This window comes from Marmota flaviventris, chromosome 6 (assembly GCF_047511675.1).
Source record: "Marmota flaviventris isolate mMarFla1 chromosome 6, mMarFla1.hap1, whole genome shotgun sequence".
Classification (NCBI taxonomy): Eukaryota; Metazoa; Chordata; class Mammalia; order Rodentia; family Sciuridae; genus Marmota; species Marmota flaviventris.
The window spans coordinates 11,520,188-11,536,314 of NC_092503.1; the positions used below are offsets into that span (position 1 = coordinate 11,520,188).

Below are 16,127 nucleotides of genomic sequence, written 5' to 3' on the forward strand. Positions count from 1 at the left end.
TTATGTCCTCAGAAATTTAAGTATTTAATGGAGTATTTTTAGCTGGATTGTGCTTTGCAGATGGTAGTTGAGACTGCCGTATTATCTGCTGCTTATTGTCAGAAACAAAGATTCACAAAACTGCTAACTTTCAGAATGACCACTCAGAAGAAAGTTTAAAAAAAATTTTTTTAATTAAAAACAAAAAAACCAGCAACAGCTGTTGGCTGCAGTCTGATCAGGTGTGTTTGTTTTCTGTAGTGCCCCATTTTCTTTAATTCCCTCCCCTAAGAAAGGCTACAGGAGTGTCTGTAAGTTAGAGACTTGGGAAAGTTTTGTGATGAAACATGTCAAGTAAAACCATGCAAGAGTTGAGGCTCTGAACTGTGAATGTCTAAAACAACATATTTTACTGCTATCCTTTTGCATTCTTAGTAATTTCAATTCTACAAGGTAGAAATTTATAGCCATTGTAAGAAAGAAGATAATTTTTATGTTAGACATTAGTTGTTTCTTTTAAAATAACAAACAGCAGGCCGGGTTGTAGCTCAGTGGTAGAACTCTGGTCTCGAGTGCATGAGGCACTGAGTTCGATCCCTGGCAACAAATAAAAATAAGCAAATAAAATAAAGGTATTGTTCCATCAACAACTAAAAAAATATTAAAAAATAAATAAAATAACAAGACACATTTTCAGTATCTGGATTTTTCCAGATTTTTTGTTTTAATCTTTTCTCAGATGGGCATTTGGCAAGATTCTCTTTTCCTCTCAGAAACCTAGTGACTGTGGATTTGGCTTCTAGCCACAGTGTTGTTTTAATGTGTGGACTTTCTTATTTTGTTTCCTGGAAAGGTGTGAACAGTTCTGAGTGTGAGCACCGGGTGAAGGGGGGCTGATTGCCAGCACTAACGGTCACGGCGCTGCTGTTCCTGCCGTGGCAGGAGAGCCCCACCAGGTCCCCCTGTCACTGACGGCAAGCCCAGGGCTGGCCTCCCAGCCTGAGCCAGAGGAGGACGCTCGGGCGTGGAGGCGTGTGTGGAAACGTGAGGCAGCGGTACTGGGGTCTGCTGCTCACGTGGACACGAAGTGGAATTAGATCTTCTAAGTCCAGAGGCTTCTCTAGGTAAATCTTTTGGCCCCGTAAGTCTCTGGCCTGACCCTCTCCCTTGATTCCCAATCTGCTTCCATCTGCCGATCCACTTCACTGATAGACACCGCAGACCTCTTATGGCACAAAACTGAACTACCGGCCTCCAACCGTGCTGGAGGTATACAGAGACGGCAGACGCGTCTCCCTGCATCTGTTGGTGCCACGTCCTTCCTCCACTCGGCAGGCCCCACGTCTTCTTGAAGTCATCCTTGATTCCTTATGTAGCATCTACTCAGTAGTCAGTCAGTCAACAAATTGTTTTGTTTCTAATTTAAAATTCAAGAGTCCTTCTGCCTCTGGTCCCCTCTAATACTCTACTGTGGCTTAGGACCCCTCTGCAAAAAGTTAGGTGTGATGGCACACACCCGTCATCCCAGCAGCTCAGGAGACTGAGGCAGGAGGATCACAAATTGAGGCCAGCCTGGACAATTAGCAGGGCCCTGTCTCAAAACCAAAGGAGCTGGGGCTATAGCTCAGTGGTGGATCCCTGTGTTCAGTCGCCAGTACCAGGGGCCGGGGAGCTCCACTCAGGACCCCTGCACTGTAAAGCTCCCAGGGCAAGGCCTCCTGTCTGTCCTGACTATCGCCAGGTCTCCTGCACCAGGAGCAGGGCCTAGAATCAAGAAGGGGTTTGAAAAAATTCAGGAGCTGCTTTGAATTATCAGTAATTAGACTGTGGGTTACTCTTGAATGATTTAAAATATAATTTTATCCTTTCTGAAGAAGATTAGAATTTTAAGTAATTTTGCAAGTCTTTATTTTGCTTTGGCTGATAATAATACCTGTCTTTTATGAACTACTACCTAGATACTGGGTGCTGTTTAAGACACTCTAGTTCTCAAACCTCTGAGGTAAAAGGAGTCTGTATTTCACAGATAAGAAAACCAGTATACAGAGAAGTAATTGACCGAGGCCCAAAAATGATAAGTTGCAGGAATGAGATTGAGGCCCAGAATAGTGCGAGCAGAGCACTGCCCTCCTCCTTTGAGGACAGCACATGTCCAGCTCTCATTTGCTGACCATTTCTTTCTAGGGTAGTCTTTGCAGGTCATGGAGACACATTAACTCTGAAATCGCTTCACATAAAATGCTTGTTCTCACCCTGAGTCAGGCAGTCCCTCTGTTTGCTTCTTTACAATGTTTTCATTTCTGTTTCTATTTTAAAAAATTGTATGCAATCCCCGTAATGTGTTGCCTAGTGATGCTAACCTGGCTCTTCAGACTGGCTTTTCTTTTTGAAAGCATCAGTCATTATCTGAACACTTTATGAAAATAACGCTATGCCTCTGTGCAGAACCTAACAGTTTATTTTCATTTCCCTTTCACCATCTATCGCCTGATCCCAGGAGCAGCCTGTGAGAGGGTGACAAGGGTATTATCTCTCAGAAGAGAAGCCTAAGGGTCCCTGAGGAAAAGGGAAACACTTGGCCGGTATTTCTTCTAATGAGGACTTTGAATGCCACTAGAAACTGGAAGAGTTAGCTCTCGTGGGTCTGGTGGTATGCAAGCACTTTGATGAGCTATGGAGAGTGTGTTTAAGAGGCCCAGGTCGGAGGCAAGGACTCTGGGAGGCTCTTGTAGTGGAAGAAAGGACATGGAAGTCAGTGGCAGTAGGACTACTGAACAGGTTGTTCATAAGCTCAGGAAATACAGCTGAGTGTGCATGATACAGTCAAGGTCATCTTTGGCCTGTTAAAAAACATGTCATCATCTTATTTCCAGTCTATATGACATTCTACATTTTTGAAACAAAATCATCGAAGGGCCATTCTCAGCTATGGAGGGGCTGGGGACGGGCTGGCAATATGCTGGCTTTGGGGATGTCCCTGGGCTGCCAGAGCTTGGTGAATGAATTGACAGTGACTCTTTCCCCAGAGGCAGCATTGGTCCACTAGGGGCAGCTGCGGTGTCTTCGGTCGGCGGCCCTCTGTCCCACATGCTCATCTTCTAGGCCTGGGGTTCCCCTTGATCTGGGATGGCACCCCATTGTGTGTTTTTCCAGTTCTGCCCACTTAATTCTCAGGGGAAGTTGGGTTCTACATGTTTTAAAAAATAGCATTTTTTCTTATTAGCTTTCTATGCAATGTTGAAAATAATTCAAAGATAAGCTACTTACCTATTCTAGTCTCACAAATTTAATGTAATTGATTTGATCTTAAAATGATGGTTTTCTTCTGACCAATCTTAGGAAATAAACAGCATCGGCTCTGAACACATCAGTCTGCCATTTTCTTCCATCTTTATGGCCATTTTAGTTTTAAAATAATGTCATAGACTGATCTGAAAACTTCACTAACTTTTAAAATTGGTAGTTTGTGGCTTCACTGTCAGTAGTGAGGACTTTGCTGTAAATGAAGAGGAACGTTCCTTGGTGTGTTGGTGTTGATTCCTTGAGGTCGTCCTGCAGGTGTGTGCTTCTGTCTACAGCTGCATTTTCGTTTGCTCTGTTATTTGTCATTTTTACATTTGTTACTCTTTTTTCTGTCTTCCTGAGGAAGAATCTTGAGAATTCATGTTCTGGGTCTTCATTACCTCATGTTGGAATATGGTCCACGCATTTTATGGTGAAGCTGCATGATAAACTCGTTTTTTCAGTCTCAGAATGGCGTGGATATGCATTTTTTGTGCTCTTCCCATAGCATATTTCCTTTGAACATTATTTGAGGAGCTGGTGTTTCTGACCGTCCTCACTGGTGTACCTGAGACTGGGCTGAGGTGCCCGTCCACTCCGCCACCGCTGCTCCCTGGCCTCTTCCTCCCCCCACTTCCGACTGCCCCCCTAGGGCCTGCTCTCTTCTCCCCAGCATCTCAGCCCTGACCCCACTGCAGGGTCTTCAGGTGAGTTCATGTGGACTTTGGATTTTACCAAATTCGAGAATTAATTATTCTGAATCATTTCTCTTATTTTTTATAACTCTGGTAATGCCAAAGGAGGCAATGAGCTCCCTCCCCACCAGAATTCTGTGAGTTCAGCCAGTGAGATAAATATGTAAAAGATGGGATCCAATCTACGTTAAAACACACAAAACAAACCAAAAAGAAAACCCAGAATGTTTTACGTGTTAGAAATAGGAAGAGCAGGGGACAGCATTAACCCATGTGAAAGTCGGGGTGTAGCTCTGTGGGGAGCACTTGCCTAGCGTGTGTAAGGTATGGAGTTCAACCCAGCATTGCAAAAAAAAAAAAAAAAAAAAAAAAATATATATATATATATATATATATATATATATATGGAAAACATGTGAAGAAGAAAAGCTTCAACAAAAGAGGAGGTGGTCTGGCTGCCTGTAGCACACCCCTGAGAGAACTCAGTGCCCAGCCCTAGGGGCACACAGGCCATTACAGCTGTCAGCTCTAGTGCCCTTGCTCTGATTCCACAGCACTGTGTAACCTTAATAACCCCAGAGCTTGCAGTTATGGGGAGTTTGACAGGAAGGATGTACTGGCTAGGCACCTCGAGGTGGTCTGTTAGCGTTTTTGGCTCATTTTGAATTCATATATTGACATCCATATTATCAATACTAATGTTAATGTTAATAGCAGCAGCATTTCTTAATCTTTTGTGAGTTTATTCACATTGAAACCATCTTTAAGGACTGATCAGTCCTGAGGTGCTGGAGTTTTTCTGGATCTGCAGAGCTGGGGCCAGACCTGGGTGCTTGTCCACTGTGTCCTGCAGGGAGCCCCAAGGGGAGCCAAGCAGTTCCTGCCATACCTGCTGACCACAGTGGGAGCACATGCAGGACAGCTAACACAGGGCCCCCAGTGCCTTGGTCACCAAGGTCAGGTCTGTGAGAAAAGTCTTGGCTTTAGGAAGGTGTTTTCCACATGGTCATCCAGGAACTCCAGGTTAATTAAATAGAACTGAAATTCTAAACTGTTAGTTTTTGTTCTTCTCTGCATTCTTTAGGATGAAGTGTTCATTTCCATGAATCTTCACATCTCTTGGACAGAGGCGCTGATTTGTTACTAGGACTGCAGGGATAAGTCACATAGGTTTACATACAGAATCCACACTCTAGAAGTTTCCACTGTCCTCCCCCCAGGCAGTTCTTGGTGTTGTCATTGTGGTCTAAGCCTACTGTCCTTCTCCAGGCCTGGTTCTTCCCAGCCTCTCATGCTCTGAGAGGAAATACTATGTTACTGTTGAAATCTGTTCTTTTTAATGGTTGCAAAGATCTATAGGAGGAAAAAAAGTATGGGATGGTCTACAGAAATTAATCTTGTTACAGTAACACAAATTATAAACCTTAAAGAAAGCTGTTCGGGTACTGACAGTCTATCTTTGTTGAATATGTTGGTTTGAAATACCTGGACTGCTGTTAAAGTTTTAAGGTTTTATAATTGAAATTCTGTCCTTAATTTGGGTTTGGGACAAGGACCATAGGGAGTGTTGGAATGGCAGCCCTTTTCCAGACAGTGGACTGTGTGTGTTCATAGGGTGTAATTGAGCTCTTGGGCACATCATCATCAGGAGTCAGGATGCACATTATCCCTTATATATCACTGATTAGGGATCTGAGTTGTAATATCCAAGATTTGAGGTTTAACAGCTTCTTGACCCTTGTCCCTTTTGAATGCAAAGTAGCTGCTCTGAGCTGATAACCAATCATGCCTTAGATATGCTGGCCCAGAAAAGAGGCATGTGCTTCAGGCTGTTATGGTCATGGCTGCTGACATTGAGAAACTGCCTGGTACAGCATTGGCATTGTGATGGTTAGAGAGGCAAAGAGAAAAATCCATTATAAGTCCCTTAGATTTGAAATATTACTAGGTCATTTTGTTTTGCAGATAGACTGTGGAAAGAAGTTGGCCACAGTAAGCTAGAATATGTTAAGTGCATCTAGTGCCTTTATCGTGATTTCATTTTTATAAAACTCAAGGAAGAAAAAATAATGGTTGTAATTTTAAATAAGCATTCAATTATAAGTAAAAAGCATTTTTGTATCTGTTACCATAGTTACACAGCAGCCTTCCTGTGTTTGTGGAGAAAATGGCCTCTGTCATACGGAGTATTCCAACAAGTCTCTTTGGGAAAGGGATAGAGAAAAGGGTGTATAGGAGAGGTCCTCCCACACTAGAAGCAGCAGGCATTACTGACCATGTTATTTTTGCCTCTGAGTTTTATAGAGGCCCCCACTAAGTAGTGCTGCGTTTGAAAGAGGAGGTTTTCTTTTAGCTGCAATGTAAATGTTAGCTAACCTCACTGAGTGTCAGAATTGTATTCAAACTTTGGAAATCTGCTGCCATTTACATGGGTGCTGCTATATTTCTGCAGGATCTTAAAATATTTAAGTAAAGCAAACACTAGATGTTTCCTGTATTTGCAAACACCAACTGTGTCTCAAAAGAATGAAATTAGTCAAATAACGATGAAACCAAATTTTTAATTCAAAGAAGCCAGAAGTGACAGTTTCTGTGCAGGAAGGAATGGGAGGGAGCATGCTCCAACCCCAAATCTGCGCCTTTGCTCTTAGAGTCTTAGAATCATGCAAACTTATCCTGAGTTTTAATTCTTTGATGGTTTGGGGTTGGGTAGGGGTTAAATTTTATCTTATGCTGTATTTTGCTGAAAGATGTTTTTCTCTGGAGACCAGCAGGTTGTTGGATCATTCCTGGTGAATGCACAGCTGCTGGAATCGACTGTGTAATTTGGGAGAATTGGATGGATGGGTTTGAGGAAATGAGTCATAAAGGTTGGCAGAATGAGAGATAGGGACAGGGATGCCAGGGAGCTCAGATGGTGACAGGAAAGGAGGAGTGGTGGTCACAGAATGACAAGGCAGGGAGAAATCTAGAGAATGTCATAGAACCTGCTCAGATATCCCAAATTAAGAAGAAAGGTGAGGACAGGCATTTCAGAGTATGTGGAATCCAGTGTTCAACATGTAGTTTGCGTGGTGTTCTTTGGGCTGATCCTCCCACTGCGCCGCATTTGTTGATCGTCTCTTTCCTTCCACAGAAGTGCTCTAAGAGGGAGCCATCTTCTCTGCTGACGGCAGCATTCTCCTCTCTTGACCCCTAACTCACCTTCTCAGTCTCTCTCCCCTCTGACCACCATGCTCAGTGTGTTTTCTTCAAGTCTTAAGGAAGGTGCTGGCCTTCTAGAGCCCTACAGAAGTACTCGTTGCTAACTTAACCTGGTGAAGCAACGCAGAGAGCACAATTAGAAAAACTTGCAAAATTTAGGAACCTTTAACGTTGTATTTAGCCGTTACTCATAACTACTGTCCACCATGAAATCTTCATTAAAATGGTCTGAAGCTGGCAAACATCTGGGGAAGGCATTTTTGGTGTGTAAAGCCTCTCTGTTGGTGGTTCTCAGGAGGCAGTGGCCCTAGAAGGCTGGGAAGGCTGGGCTGTCCTTAGACCTGAAGAAAACATGCTGAGCACGTCTTAGCATGTTCATTTTCTTTCACGTATCACATCAGATATCCCAAATTAAGAAGAAAGGTGAGGACAGGCATTTCAGAGTATGTGGAAATCCAGTGTGTAACATGTAGTTTGCATGATGTATCACACCATAGGCCATGATGTTTCCTCCACCCTGAAGTCAAAGCAGAACAGCACTTGCCCCGTGTTGCAGCCTTTTTCTAGGGAGACTCTCAGGAGAAGATGCCCTCTGAGGGATTCAGAAAACAGCAGCACAGCTTTGGGATGCTCAGAGTGCAGTTTCAATTCCTGGAGCCAGGTCCCCTGGTGGGCTGCGGACAGACTTCCATTTCCAGGGTCACAGTCTCTGTCAGGCTGTGTACACCTCGAGAGCTGTTTCGATTTCATTTCCCTTTGTCTCTGCTTTCAGTGTTTTCCCTTTGTTGTGTTTAATGTATCCCCGAGAGCCACTGAGCCCATTTTTGGACTAAGGCTGGGTATAAATCTCTTAAAAGATATGCCTGAAAAGTTTTATTTTCTGATAATTAAAGAATCTCAACAGCTGGGAGCAGCCTAAACAATCTCAGTGACATTTTTTGGAGGTTTCCATTTCAGTTTCAGTCCTGCCTGTACCTCCTGGGGCATGTAAAGTTCCCACCAGAAAGTTAGGTGGCTGTGCAGACTGTGTGCCTGAATTCTGTCCACCTGATTAATCATGTCCATACCCATAGTAGATGGTGTCCTGTTTCCCCTCTCCAGGAGTTTGGTGCTAAATAGTCCTTAGGGACCATCTGCCTTCACTGTTTTGAGGCCCTGACTTATAGTGAGAACTGCTGCTGTAGCTTATTTTTTTATTCATTCAAAGCCAACTAAAATATCCTAATGGTGTCTGTTATTTGCCTGACTTTAATGATGATTGGAATGGACTGTAAAGGCTATTGTAAGGCTTCATTTTTAAATTAAGTGGTCATCAGGCACAGATCTAGGGGATGTATTATGGAATAGATGGAGCCAACCGGGACATGAGTCCTCTCAAATCGAACACAGCTTCTTATGAGGCCAGAGGAGTGTGGAAAGGTATGGCTGTGAAACGGTGTTTTCAGCAGCCCACACTCTGGGATTTAAAGATGAATTGCTCAATTGTGCTTTGCCACACGTGCCACACAGTGACGCATGCTTGTTTACGATCAAGGTGGACGTGGGAGTGGTGCACTTCACGCCCCTGATACGGCCCAAGATAGAGCAGCCATTCAAGCTGGTGGAGAAGGTCGTTCAGAATGCATTTCAGTTCCGGAGGAAGTACTGCCACCACGGCCTGGGGTAAGTGTGCCCCTCCTCTCTGGCCTTAAAATCCCTAAAGTTCCGTGACTCCTACTCTGTCATTAGCTGGAATCCTGCGATGAGCAAAACGTGGCTGCCTTGGTTTGCCTCAGAGGCCACTCTCAGGCCTGGCACGGTTGCAGGCCTGATGCTGACCCAGTCCCAGGGAGGTGATGGGTTCTCAGGATGGACAGAGACAGACCGTGGCTTTTCCACGCTTTTTGCACCACGTTGCCATCTCCCTTCTTGAAGGACACATGACAGCTAGGAAGCAGATGTAACTTCTGAGCAGCCAAAACGAAGTGACAGGCTCCTTCCCGTGAGCGCACTTGGCCCAGCTCTGCTCCACACAGGAAACGGACACTGGGCCCTAGTTCAGAGCCCACATACCTCAGTGGACCTGCAGTGACCACAGTGATATCCTGTATCCTGAGGGTCACTTATAGACTAAGAAGGCCGAGAAATGTATTTTATAGATTTCCACCTAATGGGCAGCATTCAGCTGTTGAAAGGGACTTGGCTTTACAGGCACACGTTTCTCATTTCCAGGACCTCCTCGCATAGCTCCCTCTCTGGTCATGTGAAATGACTTCAGGCTCTGCTAGGCAGAATTCCACAAAACCTCTTTTCTGGTGGCAGTTTTAACTCTTGGCCTGCTGTTTGCTGATCCAGGTGGGACTCACAGCCGTACCTGACCACCCCGATTCATAGCCAGGAAGCATCACAAAGTATATCCTGCTTTTAGAAATCCTTGAGTTGGTCTGAACTTAAAGCTGGCCCTACCGTCACCAAGGCAACCCTCAGCTAAGTGACAGGCCCCGTTCATTTCTGTACACAGTCCTGTCTATGGGTATGGACAAATATTGTGATCTGCTTTGGTATGTTGGTGTCCTTCAGTCACACCATATCACACAGTGGTCCCAGATGTTAGAGCATCATCAGACCATCCTGCTATGAAGCTGGATTTTGAGGTCACCTCACCTGAAAGTGTGGGGGCCTGCAGCTCCTGGTGAGGACACTAAGCCTTCGCTAGCCTCAACATCTCCCAAGCCATTCGGGTGAGCTCTGTGGACTGAGGTCTGAGAGAAGAAAACAAGGGCCAGGCACACCTCCTCCCAGTGTCCCAAGCAGTTGTTTCATTCTTTTAAAATAATGACTTCATTTGGTTAAATGCAATTTAAAGTACTCTGAAACGCCGTAAAGATGCTTCAAAAATATCTTAAAGAGGGGAAGTGCTGTCTTCCCATCAACCGTGTTGTAGCTTTGCAAAACAGTCACTCTTGGGGGTGAAGGAAATTCAAATTATAGAGAATCAAAACTGGAGCTTTGGTACCTAGGAATACAGAAGATTTTCATCAAAATTTGAGGCAAATCAGAACATACTTCTGCAAGATGCAGCTGAGCAGATATGACGTGTAGCAAGCTAGCTTTGGAAACTTTTTTTATTTTGGACACACCTGCTTTCCAAAGCAGGGTGCATCTACCTCTGGTGGGTCGTACCTCTTGTAATCCAAGAGGTTCCAGTGGCCTCTGTCATTCCCTCAAGGTGGCAATTGCCAGGAACCCTGTCATCTTTAAGAGTAGGAGATGGGATGATTCCCAGAATTTAAGTAAAATTCTGCTTTTTTCCCCTTCCCCCAGAATGCTGTTCCCTGCAGCTCAGCGCCTGGAGAGCACAGGAAGGTTGTTGCAGTTGGCAGACGTAGACCCCACTCTTCGTCCCACCCAGCTCTCGGTTTTGCACTTTAAGAACCTCTGTGACATATACAGAAAAATGTGTGACGAAGACCCACAGCTCTTTGCTTATAATTTCCGAGAAGAACTCAAGCAAAGTAGAAGCAAAAATCAGACAAAAGACAGCGACAGGGAGAGCTGTGGACTCTAGCAGGCTCGCAGCCAGCAGGTGGGCTTCTCGGTCCTTGTCCGTCTTCACAGAATGACAGTAAAATACCAGTGGTCAGATGACATGTTCCTTTTACTGTACAACTTGGTAAAGAAAATAAATATCAAGATACAGTACCAGCTTTCTTTTAATATATACTGCATAGATATGACAAGTTTAGTATAAACAGCATCTATTACAACCTTACAAAAATGAAATCTCTGCACATTGTGCCCCTAAACCACATTAAAATAACTTAAATTTGCTTTAAATAAAGCAAAAACTGACAGCTCAAAGAAAATGCCCAGAAGCTTCTAGGGGGAAAAGGACCCCTTTAAAGCTATTAATCACAACTGCCCCGACCTTACTTTTTCCACGTAACTTAAAATAAAATTTCACTCTAATTACTTTAAGGATTCTAAATCATTTTGATACCTGCTCAAAAAGGGATATAAACTAATTTACAGATTCTGACCAGTTTAATCTGGTTTTCTGGTCCACAATAAATTAAAATAACTTAAATCTTTACAGTGTTTTTGTGGGAAAATATATACTGCACAAAACCCAGTAATGGTCTTTCTGCAGTTTCCACTTCACCAATTTTAAAAGTCAAGGATCAGCGTCTGGATCGAGCTGCACTATGATTTTCCATGGCTCTCTGTTTCGTAAAAGCACTCCTCGTTGACAACCGAAGTTAAGCTCTGGACACTGAATTCCCGCTCTAGAACTGAATTTAGATCAATGCTGGTGTTTTCGGGTTGACTGTCAAGGGACTGGTGACGAGTCTGCGCCTTGAGCAGAGTCCCTCTGTCCCTCTTGGTGCTGTTTGCTTTTCGTTTAATGGGGCAGAAGTGGGCCCGGACCAGCTTGGGCTGCTCCCCTCCCTTCTGGCCCTCGTCAGCCCTGGTGCCCGGCTGTTGGTCAGCCGGGAGTGGGTCAGGGTCCTCAGAGATTCTCAGTCTTTGGAACCGAATTTCGATGTCCTTGGTAGGGCTGCCCTGGTTCCGTGTCTGGTGGCAGTCCTCATCTTCGTCGCTCAGAATATCGCTCTCTTTGATGAGACTGTCTGGAAACTCTGCTGGGCCAACGTGGGGGTCCCTCCCGGGAGCCGCGCTCTTGCATTCCTGCCTGCTCTCAGCCACAGGGCAGCCACTGCTCTGGGTGCCGCTGCTCAAGCTGCACTCGTCTGAGTCCAGAGAGTGACCCTTGCTGGACTCACTGGGCCAATCGCTGCTGGCAGAGGTCCTGAGGACTTTCAAAGACCTGGACGAGGCTGCAACGAGAAAAGAACATTGCTCTCCCTTTGTGACCCAAAGAGATTACATAGTGGGCAGTTTCCGATTCGTAAGGTATGAGACTTAACATCTTGATTACGTAAGACTTTATTCTAGCATTTGAAATCTATTACCTGGTATTTAGACAGAAATGTGTGAGTACTGCAAGCATAGAAATTTTTTATTTATGTTCATTTGAAATTGTAAGTTCAGGGAAGTGAGCATTAAAAGCAGAAATATGTTCTTTATCTTTCACAAGAACCCTCTCTGGAATTTCTAAGCAACTTTCAGAGAGTCTGCATTCTGCATGTTGAGCCCTGTGTGTGTTTCATTCTGTTCTCTTGGGTTGATGGGGAAAGGGACTTGCAGTTGAAGTGTTTCCAGACATTATCTGCATATTATTTTCTAGTGGCCAGGGTTTATTTTGACATTAAGCACATATTCTGAAGAGGTCAAACTATAGCTGGAAAAAGATGTTTTTAGTTTTACAAACTGTGTGGTAACAAGAACAAAAGGTGAAACAGCAAGACAGAAGGTTCTGAAGACTGATGCTAAAATTTTGCAAACAAAGTTGAAGAGCAGAACCCAGAGTGATCACCTGCTGGCTTATTAACTGCGTAGAACAAAAGATTAGGTTTCTTGATCTTAATTTTTAAGCACTGGGCCTAGATGCCTGGTGCCGTTGTGAACCTGGGGATGCACAGTGAGCAGAACAGATGGTGAATCAGGACCTGGGAGAGTGGGCTTTGGGCTGGAGGCGGATGCCTTCCTCAGAGGCTGGCTGGAGCAGGAGCCAGGTTGGGTCCCTTGGAAACGAAGCTTCCCCTGAGCATGGACAGTGTTCCCCAGAGATGGATGACAAGAGCACACCCCGTCCCACCACGTCGTGGATAAACGGAGCTGGCGAAGTGCTCACCTAATTTGGCTGAAACTGGAACGCGGTTCTTCAGTGGGACCAGGCGATCCTTGCACGCCTTCTCCAGAGGTAGCTCACACTTGATGTGGCGCCTGAAGTTTTCCCGCAGAATAGAGCGGATCACCTTCACGATGCTGGTTTTGCTCTCGCTGTCGCTGTGGGAGTGAGGGCACAGCAATGGTCTACAGGGTCCTCGGCCTTTACCCTGGCCCTCGGTGCTGCTCTGGGCACTGCCTTTGCCAACCATGCCCTCCAGCATCCGGGCTTAGCTGGCAGAAAGCCATCTTCTCTGCCTGGCTGTCCCCACTTACAAAAGGAGGCGAGAGGCGGTCTCCCTGAGGGTTAGGTGTGTATACTTGATCAACGTATCCCTCCACTGGGCCTTCAGTGGCTGTTTTTTGGGGGGATGGGTGTGAGCCAAAACTCAGGTGGGCACTAAAACTCAGCTTTCTAGGGGTCAGTTCTGTCATTTTCCCTGGTTCAAATTTTTGGAAGTCAGAAATACCTGCAACACAGCTGAAAGATGGTTTCTGGCCGTCCTTCTATTTCTGACTTTGTATGGATCAGCTCCCATAAGGAATTATTCTCTGTCCCTGCGTAAAGAGAAATGGAAACAAGAGTCTGTGACTTTGTCATGTGCCACGATTGAGAACCCTTGTGAAGCTTAACACTCAAGATTAAAAAGTCAAATAGTCCCAGTGCTGACTCCTGGTTTTCTTCTGTGGCTCGGGCTGTGTGTGATCTTGATATGCTTATTGCTTACAGTTTGTATTTCCTACTGAAGTTTTCCAGCTATCTGTCTGATCCTGCCTTTCCAATGCTCCAGGACAAAATGTTTTAACATGTATCCTCCTCTTGCCCGCTCTTTGGCCTTTTGGAAGAAAGTGCTCGGGCCCTTGAGGTAACAGTCCCGTCCTGGGGAAACCTAAGTGCCTCTGACAGACTAAAGAGAACCACGTATCACTGCACACCCCAGCCTGTCGCCCTTCTGTCACCTGACTCACTGCCAGCAATTCATGGTTATTCTGGAAGGGTCTGTGACCATTTTCCAGGGCCAAAGACTAAAGCCAGGCCCCGTGGCGCACACCTATGATCCCAGCAGTTTGGGAGGCTGAGGCAGGAAGATTGTGAGTTCAGTGCCAGCCTCAGCAATAGCGAGGTGCTAACCAACTCAGTGAGACCCTGTCTCTAAGTAAAGTACAAAATAGGGCTGGGGATGTGGCTCAGTGATTGAGTGCCCCTGAGTTCAATCCCCAGTACCCCCCCCCCCAAAAAAAAAAGAATGTTAGGCTAAAAAGAGAAACACTGAAAACTTGATCATGAAAATAAAGTGATGAAAGGGGCCATCTGTCAGAGAAAACCATCCGTTGGCAAAGGTTTGTCCATAAATAGCAAAACCACCTCTTGTCCTTGTTTTCATTCCCTATAAAACAAGACACACCACTGGGGTGCGGCTCAGTGGCAGGGCGCTTGCCTAGCCCGCCTAAGGCCCAGGGTTCAATCCCCAGTACCGCAAAAAAGAAGAGAGACAGAAGTGTACCCCCACGTGCTGATGGCCTGTTTGCCAGCCTGCGGTGCCACTGGGAAGTGGGGGGACCTTTACAAGTGGGGCCCCATGGGAGGAAGTCAGGGCACGGTGGTGTGCCCTGAAGAAGGCACTGGATCTCAGTCCCCTCCCTCCTCCTGCTTCCTGCCTGCCGCGAGGTGAGGCCTCCTCCCACCATGAGTGCTGTGCCCACGCCACCTAGAACAGACACCTCTGAAATGAGTCTGTCCTCCTGAAGCCTGGCGCTCAGCTGCCTTTGTCACAGAAACAGAGCGGACATGCCCCTGCCTGCCGCTGCTTCCTTCTGCAGTTCACTGCCTGGCACTGCACTGCACAAGAGTTACCTGCCGAGTTCCCCAGCCTCACTTGAAGGGCCGATATGGGAATCAACCAGCGGAATTTGAACGGGTCCAAGTCAGAGGAGTTGTGTGCAGGCCGGGAATTCGAGGGCTGCAACAAAAAGCCCACAGGAAAGAGGGTTAGGGACTCTCCCAGGGAGCAGGTGTGCACAGTCCCTCTGTGCAGACAGGCTGTGTGCCGCTGTCCCGGGTCCAGGACCACAGCCAGCCCTGTGCACCTGCTGCTGAGGGCCTGGGACCACGGCCGAGCTCTGATTTAGGGACCTGTGGGAGCCTGTGTTTTGAGTCAGGGTCAAAGGTCTTTTAAAACAAGCTACACGGACTCCGATGTGTGTGGAATAAACATGGGCCATTTTCAGGGATATAAAAGTTGATTTCTTACATAGGCCCCCACATGAACAGAAGTCTATAGGGAGACTCAGAAATGCCCTGAGTACCCGATTTCATTAGTTATCCTCGGAATAAGTACTAATCAGCCTGTGAGGCTGCGGCGCTCAGCGAGCTTTCTAGTTCAACATCGTAGGAGACAGCTGTGGAGAGGTAGCTTTAATTAAAAGTGATTCTTGTCTTACCAATTTCTTTTTCAGTTTACAGTTTTCTTTATAAACCAATATGACAGCTCTCTTAAAAACTAAAAGGAAAAGAGAAAGAAAAGTCATTATTTAATAGAGACTCTTTCAAGGTTAAACTAATGCTGAATGTTTTACTAGAACAAAGCTCTTCAAGCTTGGGAGTCGCTAAGATCCCACTGTGATCCCAACACCAGGTGAGTAACCGCGCTGCCTTCTGGTCATCCTGCGTGGAGTGTTCTAAAGCAGGACCTGACACTGCGAATCTTCCTGTTTAAATGGAGGCTGAGGACACGGTGTGCATCTCAGTGGCGCTACCCCCTCTACACTTGCTCATTCGACTCTCAGAATTTAAGAGATTTTGAAGTGCAGCAAGCTTTAAGATAGCAGGTTTCAAAACAGCCTTGGGAGATCTGTGCCCGTGACTCTTGTTCTGAGCCACACGGCCCAAGGCGAGGCCCTTGTGAAGGGCCAGAGGAGGCTGTTCTCCCGACTCCTGGGAATCAGCATGTGGCTAGCTGGGTAGGGCTGGCCCAGTTCTCCTTACTGTCTGTCTCTTGAGAGTTGACGTTCTTTCTAATGGAATACTAACCAAATACCGTAAGCTCAAGGTCCTTTCTGGCTTTTCCTAGAGACAAGAACGGATTCAGCCAGGAAACTGTAGAGTGCATCAGGAGTTCCCCCATGGAAAGTTCTGTTACCTAGGTTGTAAAGACAGGAAATAAAGAAGATGTGGAAACCCCCAGAGGTTTACATATA

At 45.8% G+C, this 16,127-nt stretch overlaps 2 protein-coding genes across 4 annotated transcripts in view; one reads left to right on the forward strand and one right to left on the reverse strand.

Moving 5' to 3' along the window:
* Tfb1m (transcription factor B1, mitochondrial) overlaps positions 1-13,592 on the forward strand; it is a 49,413-nt gene extending 35,821 nt beyond the window's left edge. The window contains exons 6-7 of the mRNA XM_027939438.3: positions 8,695-8,822; positions 10,464-13,592. Of these exons, the coding sequence (XP_027795239.2) occupies positions 8,695-8,822; positions 10,464-10,707 (372 nt within the window). The 3' untranslated portion in view covers positions 10,708-13,592. The remainder of the gene's footprint in view (positions 1-8,694; positions 8,823-10,463) is intronic.
* Tiam2 (TIAM Rac1 associated GEF 2) overlaps positions 10,835-16,127 on the reverse strand; it is a 232,700-nt gene continuing 227,407 nt past the window's right edge. For all 3 annotated transcript variants that reach the window (XM_071612884.1, XM_071612883.1, XM_027939434.3), the window contains 6 exons: positions 15,961-16,069; positions 15,372-15,430; positions 14,785-14,890; positions 13,400-13,487; positions 12,895-13,049; positions 10,835-11,977 (listed from right to left, as the gene is read on the reverse strand). In XM_071612884.1, the coding sequence (XP_071468985.1) occupies positions 11,343-11,977; positions 12,895-13,049; positions 13,400-13,487; positions 14,785-14,890; positions 15,372-15,430; positions 15,961-16,069 (1,152 nt within the window). In that variant the 3' untranslated portion in view covers positions 10,835-11,342. The remainder of the gene's footprint in view (positions 11,978-12,894; positions 13,050-13,399; positions 13,488-14,784; positions 14,891-15,371; positions 15,431-15,960; positions 16,070-16,127) is intronic.